This window comes from Pholcus phalangioides, unplaced genomic scaffold, assembly GCF_987345545.1.
Source record: "Pholcus phalangioides strain wild (caught in Gottingen) unplaced genomic scaffold, Ppha-v1.0 ptg000005l_1, whole genome shotgun sequence".
NCBI lineage: Eukaryota > Metazoa > Arthropoda > Arachnida > Araneae > Pholcidae > Pholcus > Pholcus phalangioides.
Window position 1 is genome coordinate 112,834 of NW_028301598.1, and position 26,351 is coordinate 139,184.

General features: G+C 38.0%; 2 protein-coding genes across 2 annotated transcripts; one reads left to right on the plus strand and one right to left on the minus strand.

Annotated features, from left to right (window-relative positions):
• Positions 1-1,242: 1,242 nt before the first annotated feature.
• On the minus strand, positions 1,243-17,775 carry LOC149085696 (uncharacterized). The gene is made up of 6 exons (XM_089232371.1): positions 17,540-17,775; positions 13,022-13,166; positions 10,617-10,816; positions 6,065-6,176; positions 5,493-5,976; positions 1,243-1,333 (listed from the first exon to the last, which is right to left on the minus strand). Exons 1-6 carry the CDS (start codon positions 17,562-17,564, stop codon positions 1,271-1,273), a joined length of 1,029 nt encoding a protein of 342 aa, XP_089088497.1. The 5' UTR covers positions 17,565-17,775; the 3' UTR covers positions 1,243-1,270.
• Positions 17,776-21,585: 3,810 nt separating this feature from the next.
• Positions 21,586-23,175, plus strand: LOC149085697 (uncharacterized). The gene has a single exon (XM_089232394.1). It carries the CDS (start codon positions 21,586-21,588, stop codon positions 23,173-23,175), a length of 1,590 nt encoding a protein of 529 aa, XP_089088520.1.
• The last annotated feature ends 3,176 nt before the right edge of the window (positions 23,176-26,351 follow it).

The following is a 26,351-nucleotide window of genomic DNA, read 5'->3' on the forward strand; positions in this document are numbered from 1 at the left end:
TTAATATCCCCGTGTGAGGAAACCCAAAATATGCTTTCATCAGTAAAGTACTCGACCTCAATTTTTCAGCTTCGTCCTTAATTTTTGCACACCAGTGCAACATATAAAGGGTATTTACTTTCGATAATTCCATTTTTCACCGAAAAATTAAGATTTTGGTCGGCTTGGGAAAGGGGAGGGGGTCCCCTGAGCATCCCCCTGCGCACGCCTCTGCATAGAACGATGTGACGACAGAGCAATTTTGTTTGACAGTTTTGATACAGAACCAACTGATCACCAGTCGACTTGGAGATTGCAAATCCAAAACTTTCGATTTCTAAGAACTTGGTTTTCGGAGAAGTGGTTGGGTTAAGACCCATATGACGTCCCAGTCCGAAAGTGAAAATATCCTTCCAGGGAACCCACGATCCCGGTTTTTCCATTGTAACAAGCTACGAATGGCTTTCTTATGGAGACGTTGGGTTACGTTAGATTACAAATTCTCTTTAATGGGCCATTGAATACGATAAAATCCCTCTTTTTTCTAACACGACACGGAGAAAAAAATTCTTCCATGAAAGAGGGGTGACAGTTAATCAGATTCGAGATGCATACTTTATTTCAAGAGTAATTATTACTTGGCCATGTGAAAGAGAGTTGGCCGTTAAGAGGGGTTTTACTGTAGTTAGTTCATATAATCGTCATAACACCCCGTTTAATAACCCAACATGTAAAAATATCAGCATGATTGCTAGTGACTTGATGTGGAGGAAAAATTTTCAAGGTTCAGAGTTTATTGAACATTGACAACTTGTTTGTTAAACAGAATTTTAAATCAATTTTACTGTTTTGTCTTCGGTGGGGGGGACGACAACACGAATTTTGCCATCCTTTGCCCATTATAGCCTAATTTTCTTGCCCACCCACCCATCCATCAAATTATCTTCTTCCTTCCCCTTTCCGCCGTTAACATGCGCCTGTCCTTGAGTCACTCTTTTGGCCGCTCACATGTTTACCCTCTCTAGGTCACTCTTTTTTGCTCGCTAGGTTACTGCCACTATCACCGGCTGTCTAGATAACATTTTTATTCAGTAACTAAAGTGACACCTCGCTCTCTAGGCAGAGGCAGAATTATGGTTTTGCCGTGCTTTTCCAATTGCAGTCTAAATTTCTTGCTCACTCATTTTTCAAATACAGAGAGCATCATTGAGAAAGAGCTTTGTTGAAAGATATTGGAAAAAATAAAAACAGGCAGAAACAAACTAGTCTTCCAAGTATTTATTTATTTGGTTTAAATGTCCCAGTAAAAATCTTCATCCTCCATGATTTTTGGCTTCTTGCTCATGAGGACTCTCTAAACAGAAAAGATTTCGAAATATATTAGAATAATTCTGTTATAAATCTTCATTTTAAGTTAGCTTTATTGAAATAATGTTGATCAATTATTGGGTGAGGTCAAAAACTAACACGGAGGTAACAAGAACTTTTCATTGGAAGAAGACAGTGTTGTTTTTCCGGCTGCTTCCACTTGGTGCTTACGCAACAGAACATAACAGACTCAATACGACCAGCCTCTGTCGCTGGGAGAAAAAACAATGTCACGTGTGTGCATTCAGATATAATTTCCAAAAGCATGCCTACGCGACAGATGTCCAAGAGAAAGAGTCAATTACGGACATATATATTTTTTAACTTTCAGCCACTGTTTCATTTAGAGCAGTGTTTCCCAAAACACGCAATATCACCCTCTTCCCTGGCGGAATGGTCCAGGGGGCGATAAAAGCTACAGGTTTAACAATGGATCCTATGGGTTTGCATGAGTGGGGGCGGGGGTTCGATGAGAAAAAAATTTTCTGAAGAAGGAGATGGTGGAACAAAAAGTTCAGGAAACTATGATTTAAAACATACCAAAGAACGCGTTTGTATCAAGTTCTGTTTCTTTTTGGGGGAAATTACGGCAAATAAACTTTACTTCCACGATTTTTCAAAATGATTGTTACTGAAAATCTCTGAGACGGGGAAAAATTTCTAAACTGGTTATTTTATGCTAACCTCGGTATATGGACCAAGTCAAGTCATCACTTGCAGACAGACCAAGGTTTCATGTGTATAAAGAAAAATCGCGATTCGACAATTGGTTGTTGTCAAATTTTTCCTAATTAGAAACATTGGCTAGACTTTCTTAGAGTGAATGTGTCCAATGTTTTTTGTGATGGAAAAAAAAACCATAATTGAAAGAGCTTCAACAATATAAGTTCCCCCCCCCCCCATAAAAGTCTATTACGTTAACTTCAGTAAACCCCTGGACGTACAGGATTTTGGTAACAAATTTAGATAATCTGTATCTGAAGTATCGGCAATAAACCTGGTTTCTTTGTTCGCAATAGACTCAATACGACCAGCCTCTGTCGCTGGGAGAAAAAACAATGTCATGTGTGTGCATTCAGATATAATTTCCAAAAGCATGCCTACGCGGAAGATGTCCAAGAGAAAGAGTCAATTACGGATATATATATTTTTTAACTTTCAGCCACTGTTTCATTTAGGGGGTTATACGTTTCGTATTCACCCTCATCTTCTTTTTCACACCATCCTCATTTCTTATATTTTTCTCTATCTCTCTTCTAAATCTGTAGTAGAAAGATATATGTGTGTGCGTGGGGAGGAAACACATCATTAAACGTAGAAAGAACGGGAAAAAATCAAATCGTTCATTATTTTTACAGAAAGCTTCGCGAAAAGGGGAGGTAAAACAGTGAGATCTGGAATGAGGTTAAATGAGGTTAAAAATCGGTTAAATTCACCATTAGCCCAGGTAGATGTCTATAATCTTTAGGCTGAAAAAGCACTCGTATCAAAAGTAATACTGTGAGATTCTCACGCGATGGATGTCAAACTGTTTTCTTAAACATCTACGGTTCATTCCCATAAAAAATGTATTAAAAAATATTTTCTTTACAGAAACTCATGTAAATCGGTGCTGTTTTTTAGTGTATTTTTAATTGAAACAATACATCAACGCTGCAATTTAATTAATTAGAGGAGATTTTTAATTAGAAAAATTTGCCTTTATTTTACACACACACTGTCATCTAAAAGCAAATAAAATTCTGCTCAGCGAAGTTGACGATTTTTTATTTCCTTCGCTTACAAGCTTTTGGCGATAAGTTTGAATGATCTGTATTAGGCATATTGGTGATAAATTTGGTAGCATTGTTTAACGTTAAAAAAGGAGAAGAAAGAAAGAAAGAAAAATACGTATAGGAAGATACAGAACAGAGATAAGTGGGAAAGAGCGTAGTAGTAGTACAATTCTTTGCTTTTTCACCCTCACCTACATATTTGTTTTGTACATTTTTTTACTTGTTTTCTGTCTCACTTGCAAGCGTTATTTTTATAGTAAAAAACATGAAAGCCAGTCCCTTTCGAGAAATAGAAATTATTTAAAACCCTCCTTTTAGAAAATCCTGCGTATGCTTATGATGTACGGCATATAATAGAAGGATTTCTTCTGAGGAGGATGCATTATATGTGTGTGTGGTACGGGGAGGGAGATGTTCGAAGAACGAGGAGGGGGAAAAGTTGCGGAGGATCACTATCATTGTTAACTGAGTTGTTCGTTATCAGTTGACCGTTATCTTGTTGAGATATCACGATGGTGGTGGGAGAACAGAGGAGGGCAAATACACACAAAACTTTGTTTGATAGGGTTACAATAAACCTTAGCGATGAGGAAGAAAGAGGATGAAGAAACAGTCATCTGAATTGAATTTCTTCCATTGGCGTTCAGACGGATCATTGCGTCCCTGATCGTAAATTGGTTAACTTGCGTTTTGTTTCGAATTCCCTCAATTTGGTGTTATTTTATAAATCTCTGAACACAAAGTTTCAGCAGCTCTAGAAAAATGACACCGACAAGCAATATAGTCTTTCTAAATGTTAAAGTATTCTACTCACAGCCGAATTTCGGACTGAAATGACACGAAAAGCCACTTTCTAAAATACCAGAAAAAGTTGAGAAAATAAATCGGTATATAACGTATTTTTTCGATTATATATTCACCATGTACATCATACGAAATCATTCAGGCAGTGGCGTAGGTAATCTAGTTGTCAATACTCTAATTTTCTCTTTGTCTGAGGGCCACACTCAGGGCTTATTCATCTCTTCGTAAGCGCTGAAATGGGCGCAGTTTCGGAGCTACTGCGTGACGTCACTGCTCAAGGAGTTTGTAGAAGACGACATGAGAGGAAAGAGTATTGAAGAGGATTGTTTCAAATTTCAGTTGTTTAGTTTACTGTTTCAAGTGAGTGATCTCTCGCTTTGGTTTAATTTTCTGTTTTAGCAGGATGGCACGCCGCCATATTGGTTCACAGGAATGCGAAATATCTTCATTATGTGTTTCTTTTCTGGAAAGGTGGATTGGACCTTAACCTTCTGGAGATAGAAGGCCTCTGCAGTCTGCTTGTGACATCAGTAAGTAGTCAGTTGTTTCCCTCAGAATATTAAGGGGAAAACATTCCCTGTTCGTGCCAGTATCATCGTTGTGAGGAAAAGAAATGGTCGGGGTCAGAATTGTCTTCACAAATACAAATAAAACGCCACAACAGGCAAACTGCCCAACGAGGTGGCTGACTTAAGAACATCATGGATCCCCGAGCCATTTTTTTGGAGGCCCTACCTACTACTGCTACACCACCCCCGCGGAACCCCCAACGAATCGGTACATGCGGGAATGTGCGTGTACGTGTAGTGAAACCTGACGTGAAGTTTTTTGTTTCTCTGTAATGCTTGTTATGTGTAGTGCTGCCATCTGCCACCAGTTTTTCTAACTATGAGTGAAGTGTTATGATTGAATGATTTATCGTTGTAGGACTGTTGCTCTCTGTGGCGAGACTTTTTAACGGGGATATCGGCTCGCATTTGCGCCTTGAAGTTGGGTACCACAGAAAACCAATTTCAGCCACCCACCACTGTGGGGTTCGAACCCGAATCCTCGCATCGCGAGTCCGTCACTATAACCACTCGACCACCACAGCGGCGATTTCTATGCCCCACATCCAATCACTATGTGGTATTTAAGAGCCAATCAAGATCCCACGCCAAAATAAGAATAAACGAAATAGGATGCTGTGTTTCAAAATGTGACAAACTTGCTAGATAGTCTGAATGACGTTTATGGCAAACAGTGCAGAGGCCTTCTATCTCTAGGAGGTTCTGATTGGACAAAGAGGGATAATTGCGTGGGCCACCGCAGTCATCAGATATTACCTCTAGACTTCTTTATGTGGGGTATGCGAATTACATTGTTAACCCCACAAAAGTGTCTTGCAACCTGACATGAAATTGAGTACAGCCTGTATGTCCTTCGGTCCTTCGTGTTAAATCTGGTGCAGCACGTTGAACTTTATAGGTAGTGTAAAAAAAAATTATGAGTTCGTTAATTTTAAAGTTCTAAAGATAAATTTGGATCACCTTGTATGCGTCATTAAAAATAAAATTGAATACTCACCAAATGATGGAGAAACTTCCGAAGTGGAGGAACGCTACTTTCGCCAGCATTAACTGAATCATCACCCTGTTTCGAATCAGCGAAATGATCCTCATCGCGTGTTTCGAGAAGACCGTAATCATCATTACCCTCCTGCTTTGCCTTAACAGCATCATCGGACCGAGCAGAGTCTGAAAAAATACCTGTGAGGCCCTCACCAAAAACATTCGCGAGGTTGGACAAAATGCCTGATGGGCTTGGTTTTGGGTCACCAGGTTGATGACCCATCGGCAAACGTGGTCTAGGCTGAGTATTCCAGGGCAAAAGGAAATCATATAGAAAACCTTGTCTTCTCGATCGTTCCTTCGAAGTACCTGGGAGGATATCGGGTTCACAACCAGTGTGAGAAACCGAATACCACTGACCAGCATCATTGTTATCGCATATGAATGCGGCTGTTGTAGTTGTGGACAGTACTCCACTTTTGCAAGGAACCAAGCAAGCCCTGCAACCAATAAAACGAGAAGGCATATTGAAATGACCATTTTCACATATTCATTAAATGCGTAGAAATGAATGCGAATATCACTCACATTTTATTTTGTGGTGCTGGGAAGCAGATCTTGACGCCCGTCTTCAGCTCAGAGGTATCACATAGTCCAGATGTCGAGTATCGAAACAGCTCAGCTTTCTGATTATCTGATCCTGCAAAAAAAAAAAAAACAGTGCATACACAACATGGACGAACACACACACTACTACTATTACTATTACTTAACTGTACATGCACTTCGTACACATTCCTACATGGAATTTCTGACGAATTGGTACATGTTGGAATGTGTGTGTGTATGTATAGTGAACCTTCCGTGAAGTTTGTTTCTGTGTAACGCTTGTTATGCGTAGTGCTGCCATATGCAATAAATTTTTTAAACTGAGTTTTTCTCAACTCATTGAGAGTGAAGTGTTATGAATGAATCATTGTAACGTTGTAGCCCTGTTGCTCACTGTGGAAGTGTGTAGTGCTGCCATCTGCTGTCAATTTTTCTAACTATGAGTAAAGTGTTATGATTGCATAATTGTACCGTTGCAGGCCTGTTGCTCTCTGACTTTTTAACTGACAAATCGGCTCGCATTTGAACCTCGATGTTAGGAACCGCAGAAAGCCAACTTCAGTCGATCACCACTACAGCAACTGTTAGTTCGAACTCGGGTTCTCACAATGCTATACATCCCTATCGATAGTATAAAAAAATATTTGACAAGATATAACCGCACGACGAATTGTATTCGAGTTGGACAAAGTTAACTGGACGGTGACCACCAATTCGGTTTCAGACATGGTGTTTCCGTTGAACACGTTCTATTCAGCAATAAATTAATACACAGAAAAAGCATGGCATGGCAATCATAACTCTTGATGTTCAGGGGGCTTTCGATTCTGTTTAATATCCAGTTATCCGCAGCAGATTTGATGAGGCTCCAATTTCCTAACAGCTACGGAAAATAGCTGAAGACATCCTTTCTAACCGTACAGTTTCAATAATTACTGGCAGTGGAGCAGTGTCGAAGCGACTAACTCAAGGTTTCCTGCAGCGGCCCTGCTCTGGCCGCTATATTGGAATCTGGTACTTAAGATTTTCCAGCTCAAGTGGCCAAATAACGTGCGGGTCTAGACCTATGCGGATGGCATTATCGTATTGGTATCGGGCCCCAAGGTGGAGGGTGTTTGCGAAAACCCCTCCAGGGTCCTGGCTGATATCAGCACCTGGCTAACTGAGAACAGTCTTACATTAGCCACCAGCAAAACAAACTTTTTATGGGTCTCATACGAAGGTAAACGTCCGCCCTAAATTCATTTGTCAAAAATCTTCATCAAGAGAGTCCACAAATTTGGAATTCTGGGCATCCATTTCAACGATAAATTGGACCGTAAAGACTATCACTGAGCTGAACATAAGATCCGATCATCTACTCAAGACATAGCAGGCAGGAATAGGGGGAATCAGCATTAGGATGCGTAGGACTCTTTGCATCACGGTCGCCCAACCGTGTATCATATTCTGATATATGGAGCCAATGCTACCGTATCAATACAGAAGCGTCTTAACTCAATTCAGAGAAGATATCTACTACATATCTCTCTAAAGCCTGTTCAACTACGCGCACAAATGCGCTCCAAGTTATACTGGGATTGCCCTTACTCAGTATCATGGTAGAATTTGAAGCCAAATTCAGCCTCCTGACCCGTCTCAAAACTCCTGTTACGCTGGGAAACTTTCCTACGCCCAGATGGAACGGGGGATCACAGGATGGCCCCAGCATCCTTCACAAATTGTGGAGGAATGCCGCAATAACCTATGAAGAGTAATACACCCACAGTCTAAGTATAAGATCTACACTGATGGCTCCAAGACTGAGCATGGAGTGGCTTTGGCCACGGTTATCTATGAGGATGACTTGGGGATAAGTAACTGGAGCAATAAAGTCAACGATCTAAATACGATATTCCAGGTGGAGTTGTTTGCGCTGCTCACAGCTACGTAACAGGCAAGCTCTAACAAGAAAGAAACACACATTCATCTGATTCACTTTCTTTGTTATATGCGGTTCTAGATCTCCTATCACGCCAAAGATGATGGCGCCAAAGAAACAGCGACCGAAAGACCAGGAACAGATTTCTCTATCCTTCTTCCAAAGTCGTGAACGATGAAGAAGTTGCGAAATGATCTGCTACAGAAATGAAAATCACGGTGGCCAAATGACAGAAAAACAGGTCGTAAGATCTATGAAATACTTCCACAAGTTAAATGCTCTAGTTACGGTTGGTCAAGAGAGATTTTTTTTCACAGCATGGCCCCTCTTTCCCCTTCATCGTTTTCACAAGAGTAGGTTTTCTAGAATGTGCAAATGTGGAGGGTATGTGTGGGAGTATGCCAAGGACATTCATTTTGGTTCTACTACGCCACAAAATTACACCGCCTGGAAGCTACAGTTATTGAGAAAACTCCAGAATTGAAAGAATTAGTCGCCTTATTAGATACGTCATAAAAAACGAAGACAAAATCACAGTCACGAAACAGTGCCAAAGTATGAAATGTTTCAGTTCCCTCACAAGCTGATAACAACCCCTCATCGGACTCAGACTATGATACTCTGGCATGAGATGAGATATTTTAAAGTTATCTCACAATGTCTTTGTGCGCAGCTTCTGAGGGACAATGCATAGCTTATACTTCTAGTACAAGCCGTAATGCAGGGAGCCGTTAACTTGAATGCTTTGGTTGTGCTCGGTCAAAAAAAAAAGGAAGTAACACCTAAACACCTAAACCCCCCCCCCCTTGTACTAAACCCTCTCAGTGGCACTAACGAGATATTTGGATATCTCGTTAATGCCACTCGTTAATGGCATAGTTGCCTTTCATTTTAGAAATCCACAAGTTTATGAGAAGACATTCTGACATATGCTGTCGATCATATGAAATATAAAAGCTGTTCATTTCAATCTGGATAGTGTATTACAAGTACAGCATATATTAATACAAATACAACGCCACAACAGGCAAAATGACCAACGAGGTGGCTGAAAAAAAGATGCCCATAAAAATATGGATGTCATATATTTCAAAAATAATTATATACACGTGATAAATATCATACAATGCCCATAAAGAACACTTATGGTTGTCTTATTCTAAGTATGGACAGAGCTTCTCGATTTACCCCAACATGTTTATCGTATTTCTTTTTAAACGTGTCAATTGTGTTACAATTTACTACCTCCGGGGGTAAGCTATTCCATTTATCAACAACCCTATTGGAGGAAAATTCCCTGCGACACCATAACACCATAACCTTGCATTGTCCCTCACCAACCGGTACTGGTGTCCCCTTGTAAAAGCAGTCGATTGGCGGTGTACTAAAAGTTCATGGTCCATCCTATCCATCCCATTGAAAATTTTGAACACTTCGATCATATCTCCTCGACGCCTGCGTTCATCCAATGTAAACATATTCAAAAAATGAAGTGTCTCTTCATAACGCAAGCCCCGTGTGCCAATAAGGACACGTGTAGCTCTTCTCTGCACCCCTTCAACTAAGTCCCTCTGTAGGTATGGTCTCCAAAACCTTACAGCATACTCCAGTCCAGGACGAACTAAGCCTCGAAAAAGCGGAAGAATGACTTTAGGAGAACGCGAAAAGACTTTTTTGAAAATGAGACCAAGCATTTTATTCGCTTAAAAATGTTTAGGTTTCCTTTACTATATGGATACCATCAACCGCCAAATAACTGCTCATGCAATTCTTTGTGAGAACTAATACAAAAAAGTGTTTCCCATTTTAGGATCGAATGGATATTAATGGAGTTAGAACGTTTTGAAATTTTGTGAGGTGTCAGTTTTATAACGTCCAGTTATGCGTCACACTCAACAAAAAAAAAAAAAAAAATTTTTCTCTTGTAGCGGGGTGCCGCTAATTGAAAATTAACTGAAATATTCCACCCTGTTTGAAGCCAAGTTCAGTTATTTTCTTTCACGATTGGCGCTTTTCCCATTCGTGTACAGTGATGTTAACCTTGTTATTACGTTTTACCTTCGCCCCACTATATTGGGAAATTATAACCTGATTTAGAAAGCGTTAGCTGAACGAGATCTATTGGAAAAATTGTTTTCCCAAAATCAACACTTTTTTTTGCCAAAATGTGGTCATTCTTTTCCCTTCATTTTAGGAAAATGACAAAAAAAAAAATAATAATAGCTTAACTGAGCCTCAGATTTCTTGATTACACTCAGGGTTGTAGCATTGCTCTACAATCTATCAGCTTAAGAACGCCAAGATGTACGTTTGGTGCACTTTCTGTGAATTTGACAGCATTCGACAGTGACGTCATCAATTTTTAATGCTCCATAATTATTGGACCAATCAAAAAACTGAAAAAAACACTTTTCTGTATTAGCTTTTCTCAAGAAATCACGTGTGTAATTATTTGGCGGTCGATAATATCCATGCTATATAAAAATTGGGAATAAATGCTGTTATGGTTATCCTTGTTGATACTATCTATAATGTTTTTATTGAACTGTACAAGCTCAGTATTTGAGGGGAAAAAAACCGAATGCTCTTTATGAAATAAAAGTGTCTTACCAACACCAGTTCGTGAATCCATATTCTCGCAAAAATCCCCGTATCGTCCAATTGGGCAAGACGTACAAGCATTTACTCCGGAGTAGCAATTCTCACAGAATCTGAAGGCATCGCATGGATCATCGTCCTCAGACGTCGACAGACCGTTGCATGGTAAGCAGATGTTACGCGTACCATTCATCAAATCTTGATAAGTGCACCTGCGTAGAATCGAAATTGAAATTTTAGATACAGTATAAGTCCGTTATAACGACAGTTCACAATCCGTCCGAAAAGTTGCCGTTATAACGGGCTTCTCATTATAAACTAATTTCCAAGTTCATGAACCTAAGTTTTGGTGACATCGGTTAATTATTTAAGATTTCCCTGCATAGAATTTCGTGTTATCAGAGCGATTTACTCTGCCAACGGAACAATTAAAATCCTCAATCACAGTGCCAACCACTCATTAAAATCACTTTTATTCAAGCAATATTAATTTTAGTGAAGTGGTGATTTTTATCACCGGCAAATCAAAACCTAAAATGAAAAAAAGTAAATGAAGTTTTGTACAAAAGTGTTATATTGAGAATGTGCAATGTACTCTGGGGGAAATACAATTTTTTCTCGACATAATGCCGAGGTGCACTAGGAAAGAAAAGTCAACTTGTCTCCGTCAGAAATCGAGCCCAGTCATTATGCAGACCGCGCGCTATACACCACTGGAGGCGTGACTAATCATACTTTATTAACGCTCTGTGGGGCAAGGCCTTGAGTTTCATTTGAGATATTGTATGCAAAATTGCCCTTCCTTCATCTATTGGGCTGAGAAATATTATCTCTCTCTCTCTCACTATCGATAATGCCCTCTATTCAGATGAATTGACAATTTCATTAATAAATAGTTTATTACTAATCAATTAAACTAACACTTGCAAAGTTTTTGTATAAAAACTATCGAGCAAATAATGCCTTACGTTTTCTTGAAAACTTGGGAAACCATTTTTGGCCCATTCTTACATTATTTTCGCGATATAATTAAAAAATTTCAAACATTTCTATGTATCTGATTTTATGATTTCTGATTCACGGAATTGTTTCTTGAGCTGTCTTCTTTTCACTGTAATTAATTGTTCAATATGGCAGTACATCGGGGGAGATGGATGTGCTCGATTTACAAGAAGAAATCCACTATTTTTCTAAAATTTCAAAATACTGTGTTTTCAAACGAATTCCAAAAATCAGACCAGATGAAACACAAGTTTGTATTTACTTTGGAGTTTCACGCAGTTCCTTAGCAAGTGAAATTCATTTTGAAATGGTTTTGATTTTTTAAGCGGCGATAAGGCCTGAAGGCCTGATTTTATTAAACGGAAGTTGTACAATGTGATATATTGATATGCTAATATTATATGTGAGATGCTGAGATTATGTGAAATTGTGAATTGACTTGATTTCGTTTTTGTTATTTGATTTCACAAAGTGACTGATTTTATTAAACGGTTATTTTATTTGCGGTGAGTACTGTACTATATTATATCACTGTTCACTTCCATGTTTTATTTGCTAAAGTCTTTCCTGTAATCGGAAAGTTATTGTTATTATTATAGCACGATTCTTTCAGTCATTTGGAAACAACTTTGATCTGCAAGTTGTGGTTCAGTGATCTCCTAGTCTCTGGAAGATTCAAAAGTCTATCAAAATCATCACATAACCCATGTGTTTTGGGAAAAAAGCCCTAAAATATGAAGAAGGGGTTAACAAAAGATCTGGCTGCTCCGTGTCCATTCTTTATTCGAAGCACTTGAGTAAATTTTAACAGGAGTATGTGCCACAATAAGTTATTGTGTTCTATTCTTGGAGAGAGAGAAGGAAAAACTAGCATTTTTTTAGAATTCCTTTATGCTCCTAATACATAACCAGTTCACCGTTGTGAACCGTGTATGTGGACCTGCTGCACTCTGCCATTGCTGGATTTGTGACTCGTCTGGAATGTGTTATTCCTTGTGGTGGTGGTCATGTGGTATACATACTGCTGTAATAAACGATTTGGTGGCATTCTGTTCGTTATTTGCGGATCTTTTCTTTGACTTCTGTACGTCAGCGCCACCTATCGGTTGTTTTTTGAGTAATTTTTCCTGTCAAAAAAAATTCCCGTCACCTTAGCGATACTAATCTTGCAAAACGTTTTTTATTTAAATTATTTTTCCGTTTTTTAAATTTCTACGGACTCTTTGCAAACTCTATATTTGACAAAAACTTGCAATCGCTCGTTATAACCAGATTTCCGTTCTAGTCCGAACTCGTTCGCATAAATAAAGGTCCCTACTAATGCGTTATCAATCGTCATGAATGAATATGAAAAAAAAAGGTCCATATATATTTTTTTTCTCCATACGTGTGATGCGACTCAACAACTTACGTACATGTCAATAGTAACAGGGAAGAACACCTTCTTCGTTCCACATCGGCACAATTTTTCGATTTGTCTTTGGCATATTCCATGGGCGGCATCATCATAATTGTCAATGGATGCAAATACAAGTCCAGCGAGGACAGCAACGAAGAACACTGTAAAGAGAGAAACATCATCAACTCTGCGTTTTCAACTTCAAGAGCAGGGTACACAACCTGCGACGCGCGGGTCAAATGCGGCCCAAGAAAGGTGTTCCAGTAGAAAATTATCAATTAACGCACTGCACGATAAAAGCCTACGTTGACCTTATTTCTGTTTAAAAAATACACAGGAAATCGGAAGCCACACAGGATATCGCCAATTATCCCAAAAAATTGTCAAAGACAAGTGAGATTGGTAAGTACAGCCAGAAACATCGTCAACGGCACGTAAAGTTGTCTGTTAGAGCCAGAAAAAAATTGTCAAAGGCGTTAATTTATAAATCATGAAAATAATATCCATTTGTGATTTAAAAAATTCAAATAAGCGTCGTTGAAAATAAGGGGAGAAACAGGACATTCTACGGAAAGGTTGGAACGATCGAAACTACGAGAATGAACAATTTAATGCGAGTCATATGGTTGCCCTATTTATACTAGTTTCTGGCCTTCGAGCTGCAGAATTACCGCATATCTGCCTCGCGGACGGAAAAAGTTGTGCAGTGTGTACCTCTGGTCTAATATGAACATATTTCGTTACCGCCAGAGGCACTGACATGCGGGAATCAAGGGTGGGGGAGGCTGAAAGTTGCAGTGATCCCGTATATACGCGATTCAAGTCTATTTGTAGAGGGGGGTGGGTACGTTGCACTATATATTCATGAGTTATTCAGGCGGGGATTAGCCTCCCCAAAAAAAATTATTTGGGGGAGCTGGAATAGTCTCAGCCCCCAGGTCCCAGTGCCTATGATTACCACGTCCGTTAGACTGGAACCTATAGTTTTAAATGTCAATAATAGTAAAAATAGTTTGCATTCTCCGAAACACACGGTCAAGTATGCCTCGGAGTGGTGCAGTGGTAAGATGCTCATCTTCCTCCATGAAGTTACCGTCACGGTGCATCGGTTTGATCCAGGGGGGAGGGGAAGAATACCGGAAACAAGTCGTTTACCTAACTCCTCCTTCTTACTGTTCATGTACGTACTGTGAACCTAACGTGAAGTCTGTTTCTGTGTAATGCTGGTTATGAATAGTACTTTCTTTCTTTCGAACTAAGTTGTGCTTAGATGGTCTATCACCATCTATGGGTGATTTACTACCTAGTGAGTTGTGCCGAAAGTGTAACTGTGTGTGTAACTAACAGTCTGAGTGCTGTGTTTGATTTTTCAGTGTCGCCATCTATATTTCAGAAGTGAAGTGTTATGATTGAATTACATTTGTAGTTTTTGTATGTATGTTGCTCTCTGTGGAGAGACATTTTAAAGGGGAGATCGGCTCGCATTCGCGCAATATTAATAGTGCTGCCGTCTGCCGTCAATTTTTCTAACTATGAGTGAAATGTAATTATTGAATTATTGTATCGTTGTAGGCATGTTGCTCTGGAGAAATAATTACCAAATAATTACACACCTGGGAGATCGGCTCTCATTTGCGCCTCGATGTTGGGGGAGTCCTTCACATAGTCAATCTGGGGATACCACCTACAGATGACACCTTCATTTTCCACCCGGAGGTGGGGTGTGGTTAAAGTACTAGAGAAATAGTATTATTATTTGGAGATACGATTTTCCAGAAAGCCTTCACAAGGAGTCTCCAACGCATATTCCGTGAGTCAAGTATGGCCCTTGGAGCCTTCGACCGTGGCCAGCCGACCATTTTTTTGGAAATAGCTAAAAAAAGTTTGAATTTGTATTTCGCGAACCCAAACACTTTTTTTGAGGCCCCGATTGATATTCGTTTTCTCAAAAGTCGGCATAAAAACATACTTAATTACAGAATTCAACTGTAATTCTTAAATACCCTTCGATGCACAAAAATAAATAAAATAAATAAAGAAAATTAAGAACTAGCGACAAAAATAATTTCAGAACTTATGACCGAAATAATTTGAGATTTGGTAAAAGAAAAAATTTCAAAGTTTATGACATAAATATTTTCAGAATTGGTAAAAGAAAGGATTTTCTAATTGGTGAAAGGAATAATTCCATAACTAGTGCAATAATTAAGTTTCAGAATTTATGACACAAATAATTGCAGAATTTATGTCAGAAGTAATTGCAGAATTTACAGCAGAAGAAATTGCAGAATTTACAGCAGAAGAAATTGCAGAATTCATGGCAGAAATAGTTCCAGAATGTATGAAAAAAATAGTTCCAGAATTTTGTAACAATAATTTTTCCATAATTAATGGCGTAAAAATAATTTCAGGATTTGCAAAAGAAAAATATTCAGAATTTGTAAAAGTAAAATATTCAGAATTTGTAAAAGCGAAATATTTAAAATTTGTAAAAGCGAAATATTCAGAATTTGTAAAATAAATAATTTCAGAATTTATGAAAGTGACATTATGATGAGTTGTGACAAAAAATTTCGCACTTGATGACAGAGATAGTTTGAGGACTTATGACAATAATTAATGGCAGAAATAATTTCAAAATATTCGACCAATATTCGATTAATTTTTATATTCGACCGAAATAATTTGAGAATTTTTGAAAGAATAGTTCCTTAACTTGTGACGGAAATGATTGCAGAATTTATGACAGAAATAATTTCATCCTTGATGAGAGAAATAATTCGAGAATTTATGGCAGAAATAATTCGAGAATTTATGGCAGAAATAGTTCCAGAATTTATGGCAGAAATAATTCGAGAATTTATGGCAGAAATAGTTCCAGAATTTATGGCAGAAATAGTTCCAGAATTTACAGACAATAATGTTTCCATAATTGATGACGTAAATAATTTCAGGATTGGCAAAACAAAAATATTCAGAATTTGTAAAATAAATAATTTCAGAATTTTTAAAAGAAACAATTTCAGAATTTTTAAAAGAAACAATTTCAGAATTTGTAAAAGAAACAATTTCAGAATTTGTAAAAGAAACAATTTCAGAATTTATAAAAGAAACAATTTCAGAATTTATAAAAGAAATAACTTCAGAATTTGCAAAGGAAATAATTTGAAAATTTATGACGGAAATAATTTCAGAAGTGACAGAAAAAATTTAAATTTCGCACTTGATGACAGAAATAGTTTGAAGACTTATGGCAAACAATTCGAGAATTTATGGCAGAAATAGTTTGAAGACTTATGGCAAACAATTCGAGAATTTATGGCAGAAATAATTTCAGAATATTTGACCGAAATAATTTGAGAACTTTTGAAAGAATAATCCCATAATTTATGACGGAAATAATTGCAGAATTTATGATATAAATAATTTCAGGATTAGCAAAAGAAAAAAAAAATTGAATTTGTAATCAAAATAATTTCAGAATTTATGACAAAATTCATAAAATGTGTAATTAATAAAACAAGAATTCCGGATTGGTGGAAGAAAATATTTCAGAATAGATAAAAATATTCAGTTGTTTAGGGCCCTTGCGAATGAGGGGGGGGGGGTCAATACACGGCCACTCTTCGAAGCCGTATTGGATAACCCGTTCAGACGTCTCTGTACATTAAATGAAGTCCTTTATATGTTATAGAATGCATACATATATATATTTTTTTTAATTCTAAATATCACTATATGACTTGGGCATGGTGGCCCTTGGGCTTCATAGGAAGTTTGAATTCGGCCCACAATTGCTGAAAGTTTGAAGACCCGTACCAAGATGGAAAACTTACTTCGTCCCACAGGTCGAAAAATACTCTTGTATATCAAGAAATGTGACATGAAATTCGATCATTATTTTTTTTTTAATTTAAGTTAATGTAAGTTAAGTTTCCCATAGTATTTCATTATTAACTGTCATTACAAATACATTATTCGCGAAATTTTATGCAAAATAATTACTTAACAACACTTTCCAAACGATAATATATCCGAAAAAATATATTTCAATCTGGACAGTAGTCAATTGCAGAGAAAAACTTTAGAGAATGTGAAACACTTTCGATAATAACGTATCAGAATTAGTTAGTGATTATTAATACCACTTTGAATGCCTTCTAGATTACATAAATACACAATAATTACACTTGAATTTATGAAATGACAGCTACGAGCGACTGAATGAGCCCAATGTATTCAATTAGACTCCAGAAACTTTTAAAATACAAAGCATAAACTTCAAGACAAAAATTACTTGGTAGGTATTTGCATAATTATTAATTATGATCGTGTATAATCATTAATATGACCATGATTATCAAAGTTTGGTCCCCCACAGCTTTTCCGAATAGCCTAACAAATAAGCACTTTATGGTATTGAATAGACAGACAATGATCAGGGCAGCACACTTTGAAAACCTATTAAGGTATTGAAATACAAAATATTTCCACATGAAAAAATTAATTGCGATAGAGAACTAAATACACTTACGCTTCATGATCACCTGAGCCGCCATTCCAGTTGCTCATGAATAGTCGGCCTACTCGTGTAGAATGAGCTGAGCTGAGCTATGCCCTTCGTTAATGTCCAGTGGTGGTGGCTATATTCCTACACTAGTCTGGCTCGGAAAGTTCTAGAAACGTCTGATATATTTGAAACTGGCGTCAGTCGACGTGATGACGTAAAACCGCCATGTAGACATTTATATCAGTGCAGGGATTTTCAACCTTTTTACAGCCGTGGTCCGGTGGAAATGGGAGAAATTAACACCGGAAAAAAAATAAATAAAATAAATTAGAGAAATAATTTCGGTAAACAAATGGAGAAATGGGGTTAATTAATAATTTTGGTACCGGCTAAAAATAAAGAAATGTCAAAAACAGTATTCGAGGACCGGCAAAAAATGAAGAAATTAGAGGCGCTCATTTGGGGACCGGCTAAAACTAAATAAATAAGAGAAAAATTTGAAGACCAGCAAACATTTCTTGAATATGTTTGCATAGAAAGAACGCAGGTGTCGGAATGTGAATGAAGTGTTCAAAATTTCCAACGGGATGGATAGGTTGGAAACTCTCTTAAAACGGGATAGACCATCAGTAGAGACACGCAAATTTCGCAAAAAAACGTTTTAAAACCAGAAATTTCGCATTTATTCGCAAAAAACATTCAGATCAGAAATTTCGCATTTATTCGCAGTAATGAATTGCAAATGACAAATTCCACATTCGTTCACAGAAAAAAAAACCTCTCGAATACATAAAACAAAACTGAAATGAAAAATTTCGCATTTGAAAAACCGGCCGTATTACTGGAATGTGTTAAAGTACACTCATGTCCATAAATTAAGGATATTTAAGAATCACACGGAAATCGAAATCTAAAGTAAAAATTTCACCTGTAGAATTATCACACACATCTGCAAGAATGATATGCAAATTTCAGGAAGCCACCAGATGATGCCGATAGTACGTCACAATGACGAGAGTGTAAGAGGGGGGTATATAAGGAATAGTGGCAAAGAAGTAAAATTGTTCACGAGAGTTCTGTAAGGCGCTCAGTGCCATAAGCGAATAGTTATGACACAGAGGACGCATGTGGATGATTTTTTACGTGGTAGAATTATCGGCCGCCTGGAATGTGGGCGTGCTCAGATGGAAGTATCCGAGGAACTTGGAATTGCCCAAAGTGTCATCTCTAGGCTTTAGCAACGATTCCAAGATAACGGAAATGTCAGTAGACGTTACAGTACAGGTCGCCCCCAAGTTACAACGCCGAATGAAGACCAGTATTTGGCAGTAACTGCCAAAAGAAGCAGATGGAGCACAGCATCCGACCTGTCAGCTATCTGCAGCCACGGGTACCACAGTTTCAAGGCAAACCGTGTACAGACGTTTGGGAGATATTGGTCTATATTCTCGCAGGCCTGTCAGATGTGTTACGCTCACAGCAACTCACTGTCGGCAGCGATTAGCCTGGAGTAGAGAACATGCAATGTGGTCATCGTCACAGTGGGCTTGTGTGGTGTTTTCCGACGAGTCCAGGTTTAGCTTGCAGTCTGATTCACGTCGGACTTTCATATGGAGAACGCCAGGTACCCTTTATTACCAAGACAACATCATTGAACGACACCGTTACGGTGGTGCAGCATTGCTCGTTTGGGGTGTAATTATACTGTGTTCCAGAACAGATCTGCATGTTCAAACTGGAACCATGAAAGCCCAAATTTGTCGGGACATCATATTGGAACAACATGTACGTTTGTTTAGGGGTGCCATGGGCGCAGAATTTGTGTTTATGGATGACAACGCCCGTCCTCACCGAGCAAACATCGTAAACGAATGCCTTGAATCTGAGGATATACCCGTATGGAATGGCCAGCATTCTCACCTGACTTGAATCTGATAGAGCATGAGTGGGACATGCTGGGCCGACGAGTTGCAGCTCGTCAACCACCTCCTACATGTGTACCGGAACTTCGGAGAGCATTGCTTGCTGAGTGGAGTGATCTTTCCCAAGATCAGATCGATAATTTGATACTCAGCATGCCTAGGCGTTGTACGGACTGTATTTCATCGCATGGGAGACATACAATGTATTAACCATCATACCAACCATATAATAGTTAGTTAGTTTGTAGTTACTATGACCAATGTTCTGTAATTGTAATATTTCGAAGTGTCATGAGGAAAGTAACGTTATTATTTTCTAACGGTAAGTTTGAATTTTTTTTTATGTTCTATTATTCTCCACATCTTTTGTTCCCCAACTCTTAAATGCACATTTTTTGCTTTCAAGCTGATACTTTTTTTAATAGTGAAGTTAATATATTGAAAACCGGAAAAACTATTTGAATTTGAAGTCTATTTCGAACTTCAGTGTTTATACGGGGGCTTTCTTGAAAACGTGCAAAGCCTCAAAAATACTACATAAAATAGCTGTTGTCTGAACAACCATATGTGTTTATAACTCACTTTAGACCTTCTGGAAGGACATTCTAAGTCCCTTGGGGCCACAACGTGTATGTATTTATAAGTTTTTATATTCGTACTTATGTGTATGTTTCTATTTGTATATATGTCTGTGTTTTTGTGATTTGTTTATTAAAAAATAAAAATAAATCTGTTGAAGTAATAGTACTTTACAGATATAACAGGGTGAATGTGGCCTGTTCTGCCAAACAGAGAAACGGGGTGATAGACGAGCCCAAGTGGAACATCCTACCAAACGTCTGTCCTACAAAACAATCTTTTGTTTAATAAATCGGCTTTATGAATAAGTAACGTTTGTTTTTTTTCGGAACCTTTATTTGCCTGGCATTATCCTCAATTTATGGACATGAGTGCACTTTGTGTTGAATTTTCTAACATTGTAGAGAATAAAATATCTCTACTATCTCATAATTTTACCTTATTTTTCACATGCTTTTCTGTAGCATCTTTTTCCCAAGTTGCATATACAGTCGAGTACACTTATAACATAACCCGGATATAACATAAACCGTGGATATAAGATGCCCATAACAAATATGGATGTCATATATTTAAAAAATACAGCAATTCAATTAAAAATTCAATTGCTCTGTAGATATAACAAACCAAAAGAATGGTCTTGACTAAGAAAATAATCCGGATATAAAATACTGCAAAAAAACGCTGAAAAAAATTCAAATTAGACTTTTTTGTACAACATTTATTGTATGCGGTTGATATATCTTTACGTTTTTTCACACACAAAAAAAACCTAAATTGTTTCAATATTTTTTTCACTGCCGGAATAGTTATATTTCTCATCAACAGATGGAACGGAATATAGAACTTTAGCACTACCTGTCGATGATAAATGATTTTGGAAATAAAATTTTTGGCATTTAATAAAATTCTGTCTTTCTGTGAAAACTGTATCGTGTGTCTGCTTTTTGAACTATTGAATTTTTACTTGTTTTTATTACATTCTCATCTTTTTATTGGTGGCGGTGATTAAAGAAAATTGTTGTAAATCAACTCAGTCACTGTTGAAAAGCTATGCTAATTCAAGTGTATTATTGAGAGATTGGTGATATAAAATTCATAAACAATTTTTTATGAATTTTTAAACTGTACAATACTGTCATCTTCAAAGGGAAAAACCGTTTGCATCAAATCAAAAAAATCATCAACGTTTCCAAAACTGTCCGCATGTTGTTGTATATCTTGCGTTTTCTATTAAATTTTCCATAACTTTTCAGATATCAAATCAAAAACTACATTTATGCTGTACTATTTATTTTAATATTGCATATTTCAATTATGTGTCGCATAACCTTATTTTGTCCACGACAATCTCAAAAGAGGCATATATGCTATTGCTACGTAAGCCAATTCCAACGCCTCGCTTATAGCGTTGATTATTATAAAAACTTCTCTCGAATCACAAAGAGGCTTCGTTATAACCGAACTCTACTGTATTCCCATCTGCTACACAACAACGATCTGGAGCCGGCAATCGAAAAAAGTTCTTACCTGTGGTACAGTTCAAGAATCAAGAGACCCAAGATAAGGATGAAGGGAACCAGGATCCCATGGAAGAAGACGATGAAATATCTTGGGGTCACTCTGGACAAAGACCTGGACCGGATATCACACGTAAAAACCCACGGAGCCAAGGCGAACGCTAACCTTCAAACATTGGCGAGCATGGCAGGCCCAAGATGGGGACTAACGCAGAAGCTCAGAAGGATATTGTACGACCAGGTGGCTGTCAAGATAATAACATACGGAGCTGCTGCGTGGTACCAGGACCCATCAGAGAAGCTCAAGAGGCAGCTGGACAGCCTGCAGGGAGGTTTCCTGCACCTTCTCACAAGAGCCTACCACAAGACGTCAAAAGCAGCCATGCAGGCCATCGCAGGAGTTCCCCCACTGAGTCTTCAGACGGAGTATGTCGCCAAAGCAGCTATGGTGACAAGACTCAAGAGGAACATTAGTCTGGGGGAGGCCCAATACCAGTGGAGTGAGCTAGAGCAGAGAAGGATAGGCTGGGATATGCACCCCGCCACCGACATCCAGGAGAGCCAGATCGTCACCCTGGAAGAAACGGGCCCTATCTCATACGAAGGAACCACCATATTCACAGACGGTTCTAAAACCCAGGACGGAACGGGTGCTGCCTTCGTGAGATACGAGGATGACGTAGTAACCCAGAAGTGGAAGCAGAGGATATTGACAGGGTGCACGATTTTCCAGGCGGAGCTCTTCGCTCTAAGAGAAGCGGTAAGCAGCTTGGAAAACACAACGACCCAGTCCAAAGTATACACAGACAGCCGATCCAGCCTGGAAGCCATAAGAGACCCCCTCACGAGACACGAGGACGCCAGGACCGTCCGCAGGGCTCTATTAAAAAATCCAAACATCCAATTGAACTGGGTTCGTGGCCATGTCGGAGAAAAAGGGAACGAGGAGGCGGACCGATTGGCCAAGGCAGCAACCTTGAGCCGTACGATCCTCCTGGAAAAGAAGATTCCAGCAGCGACTGCAAAAAGGATAATAAAGATTCACATCCTTGGAGAGTGGCAGAAATTCTGGGACCACCCCGCCACACATGGGAAGTTAATCCATAGGGTCCTGCCCAAAATACAGTGGAGAGAGAGATCTTGGAGCAGAGAGAAGACGATATTCTTCTCGGGCCACGGGCCGTTCCCCACCCACTTCCTCCGCTTCGGGATCTCAAACAATGACAAGTGCCTGTGTGGAGGAGTCGGAAGCCCATTGCATTACGCAACAGAGTGCGAAAAGACCTCAGATTTCCACCTGGTTAAGCCGCTCCCTCAGTTGGAGCATGAATGGTTCAAAAGGATGGAGAGAGATGGAAAAGCAATGGAAACCATCAAGGACCTGGTTAAATTCCTAGAGGCCAACCAGGAACATCTCCACACCAAGAGGGATGAGACCATCCAGACTCCACATGAAACGCAACAACTGAGGAGGAGCGAAAGACTGAGAGCAAGGGCAGAAGCCGAAGACAGCGTCGATAGGGTACTCTCCCAGGAAATAGAAGAATTAGAAGACGAAGAATACGACACAGAGGGAGAGCAATCGGAGAGAGAAGAAGCGGTCGAAATACGGAAAGACTCTGACTCTGACTTCAAATAGAATGATCCAGTGAAAGAGTAATCAAGAAACAAAGTCCCAATGATCAGTGTTTAAACTGTGAAGCACCCAACCAAAAGCTGAGGAGCTTTTGAATAATCGAACAACCCCCTCCCCTCATGCTGAAGGACCTGGCACCTGGTTGGACCAATGTGACACGAAGGGCTCACACTAACCAACAAGGGAAGACATGGGTCCAGGACCTGGCGCTTGGCCACAGAGAGGAACAGGGGGCTCGGGCTCAATAAAGCTGGAAAGGACATCAGAACAGCTCATCGGAATAAATTGTATAATAGAAATATTTAAATCTGTATATACTTTTTTTTTTTTTTTTTTTTTTAATAATGTGTTTTATATTCAATGTTCATGTATTTTATATTTTATATGCATAATAAAGCACCCGACATCGCCCAGCCCCTCATCCGGGCAATGGCTAAAATTGACAATGGTCGATAGAGCCTGGGCGGTGCACGGAATGAAATGAAATGAAATGTATTCCCATCTAACACAATATCAGAGGGGACAGAAGTGACGCTTGTGTTTTACCTTTCAAGCAGGCTCACAAGTACTGACCAAAATTACGACTTTCCCATCTGAGAAAGTGTAAATTACCTATATTTCGCTAAAAAGTAGTAAAAAAAATTAAATTTTAGCATTTATTCGTCAAAATTGACAAATTTCGTATTTATCGCGGTTATTTCGTAAATACGAAATTTACGTATTCCTAACCATGAGTACTTAATACACCGTCACCCAACTGCTTCAGCAAGAGTACACCAGTATATTTCAGTAAGGGACAATTCCCGGTTGTGGTGTCGCAGGGAGTTTTTCTCTAATGCAGTTGTAAGTAAATGGAGTAGCTTACCTCCGGGGGTCGTGAGTTCTAACACAATTGACACGTTTAAAAATGAGTTCGATAAACATAGTGGGATAAATCGAGAAGCTATCCATACTTAAATTAAGACAACCATTATGTCAAACCGGTTGCTGTATTTTAGTTAACTTTTTTTTTACATCTATATTTTTTATGGGTATCTTTTTTAAGCCACTTCGGTGGGCTGTTGTGGCCTTTGTGTTTGTATTTGCATTTGAGGATTGGCGAAAAATCATTAAATGAGAGAAATAATTTGAGAGGACCGGCAAAAAAAAAACATAAATGTTGAAAACAATTTGTTGTCAAGTAAATGGGGAGAAATAATTTTCAGATCGGTGAAAAATGCATGATTCTTTCAATTTTCTCTGCTTCAAAAACCTAGGTCTTATTAACCTAAAGTCAAATAAATTATTCCATATAGCTTACTTTAAGACATTGATTGGCCTGTCTTGTGCTCTAACAGATCTTGTATTTTGTATAATAGTTTATCTGACGAATTTGATGTATTTGCAACACCTATTGGTAAATTCAAAGAGCCTCTTCTCTCCGATTCATCAGCGATTTTTTTTTTCTTTAAATGATGATTTCTTGTATTTGACTGTTAAAATATTTCGTTTATCTTAGTGGGTGTTTAATTATTTTTCATTTTATTTTTAATCGTCGTGTCTTTTAATTTTCGTCATTTTCATTTTGAATTGATCCAGTAATTTTATACAGGTCTTCATTTTATTTATTTGCTATTGACTAGTGTTTGTTTCTATTTTTTGTATTTTATATCTGTGTATTGCATTCTATCCTGTTTGATTTTACTGCAATTACATTTCTGTTCTACTACTTGATGTAATTGGATTGTTTTCTGTAGCGTGGTATTTAAATAAATAAATAACGCACTTGGGGGATTGAATTTCCAGAAATCCGGCCTTAGTGTGAATTTCTATAAAATATAATACTGACTAAATTTTATATTTATACTTGCAGTAGTTTAAGATCAGTGACGAATACCCCATATAGCATTTGAATCCTTCCCCACCCCCCTTACACCCTTAGAGGATCAATTTGAAAAATACCTCCTAAGTCACTACATTACAAAATAAAACTACTAACTAAATTCCATATTTATAGCTTCAGCCATGATTGCCGCATATAACCATTGAACCTTCCCTATGACCCTTCCCTTACAGGTCGAGTTTCGCATAAATCATTCTTACCGAGTCTTTACATAAAGACGTACAAAATTACTCATAAAATTTCATATTTATAGTTTTATTGGTTTCAGCTCTGCGAGAAGATTGTATAAAACCTTTAAATCCCCCTTTTGTACCTTTTAGAGGTGCAATTGCGAGAAACTCTTCTGCAGTTTGTCTACGTCATGAAATAAAACTACTGAAAATATTTCATATTCGTAGCTTCAGCGGTTTCGGCTCATCTGTATTTCTCTAAGCAACATTTGAACCCTCTTAAGGGGGTCGAGAGATAACCCTCTATTTCCTTAGGGGTCGAATTTTGAAAAAAAAACCCTTCTTAGTGAGTTTTTAATTCATGACAAAATTTTGAGTTTTTTGAGTTTTAATTCATGTTTATAGCTTCAGTGGTTTCGGCTCGGTGATGATGAATCAGTCAGAGGATCAAATAGTTAAAGTCATGTTATTTTATATGAGTACACATACGTATCAAACTATTCGATAAATAGTTTCAGAACGTGTCTTCATAGTTCTCAATGCTTTTTGCACATTTGTAAATTTCATATTTATAGTTAGTAGTATTAGTTGGTGTTTTGACTGAAATGAATTCATTATTTTATGAACAGTAAATAATAAACACTTTTGAAAGGTATGTTTTATTTTCGGCACTTAAAATCATTTCCAGAAAAATAACGGAAATCGACAGTTGTCTGAAATGATTGCAAAGGTAAGCAATTTGTCGAATATTGCTAAAATGGAAGAAAAATGAACAATAACGGAGAATGAAGCATTTCTGAAAATCGCATTGAATTTAAAATGAATTCTACAAAAATAAAACATGATAAATTTGTGAAATCAATATATATTCACATCTATAGTCATAAATGTCAAAATATAATTTATAAATAAGAAATATAATTTTAATTCCTGATTTCAATAAGAAAAATAAAGATCCAAATATTCTTCTAGTATATTATGTTGAAAATACGTGATCGTCTGTCAGAAATGTCGGGATGGTGAAAAACACGTTAATTTCCCGGAAAATACGGTTGATATGGTCACTGTAGTGGGATCAGACTAGAAAAAAAATTTTACAAGTAGAGTGACCCTACCTCCCGTATATC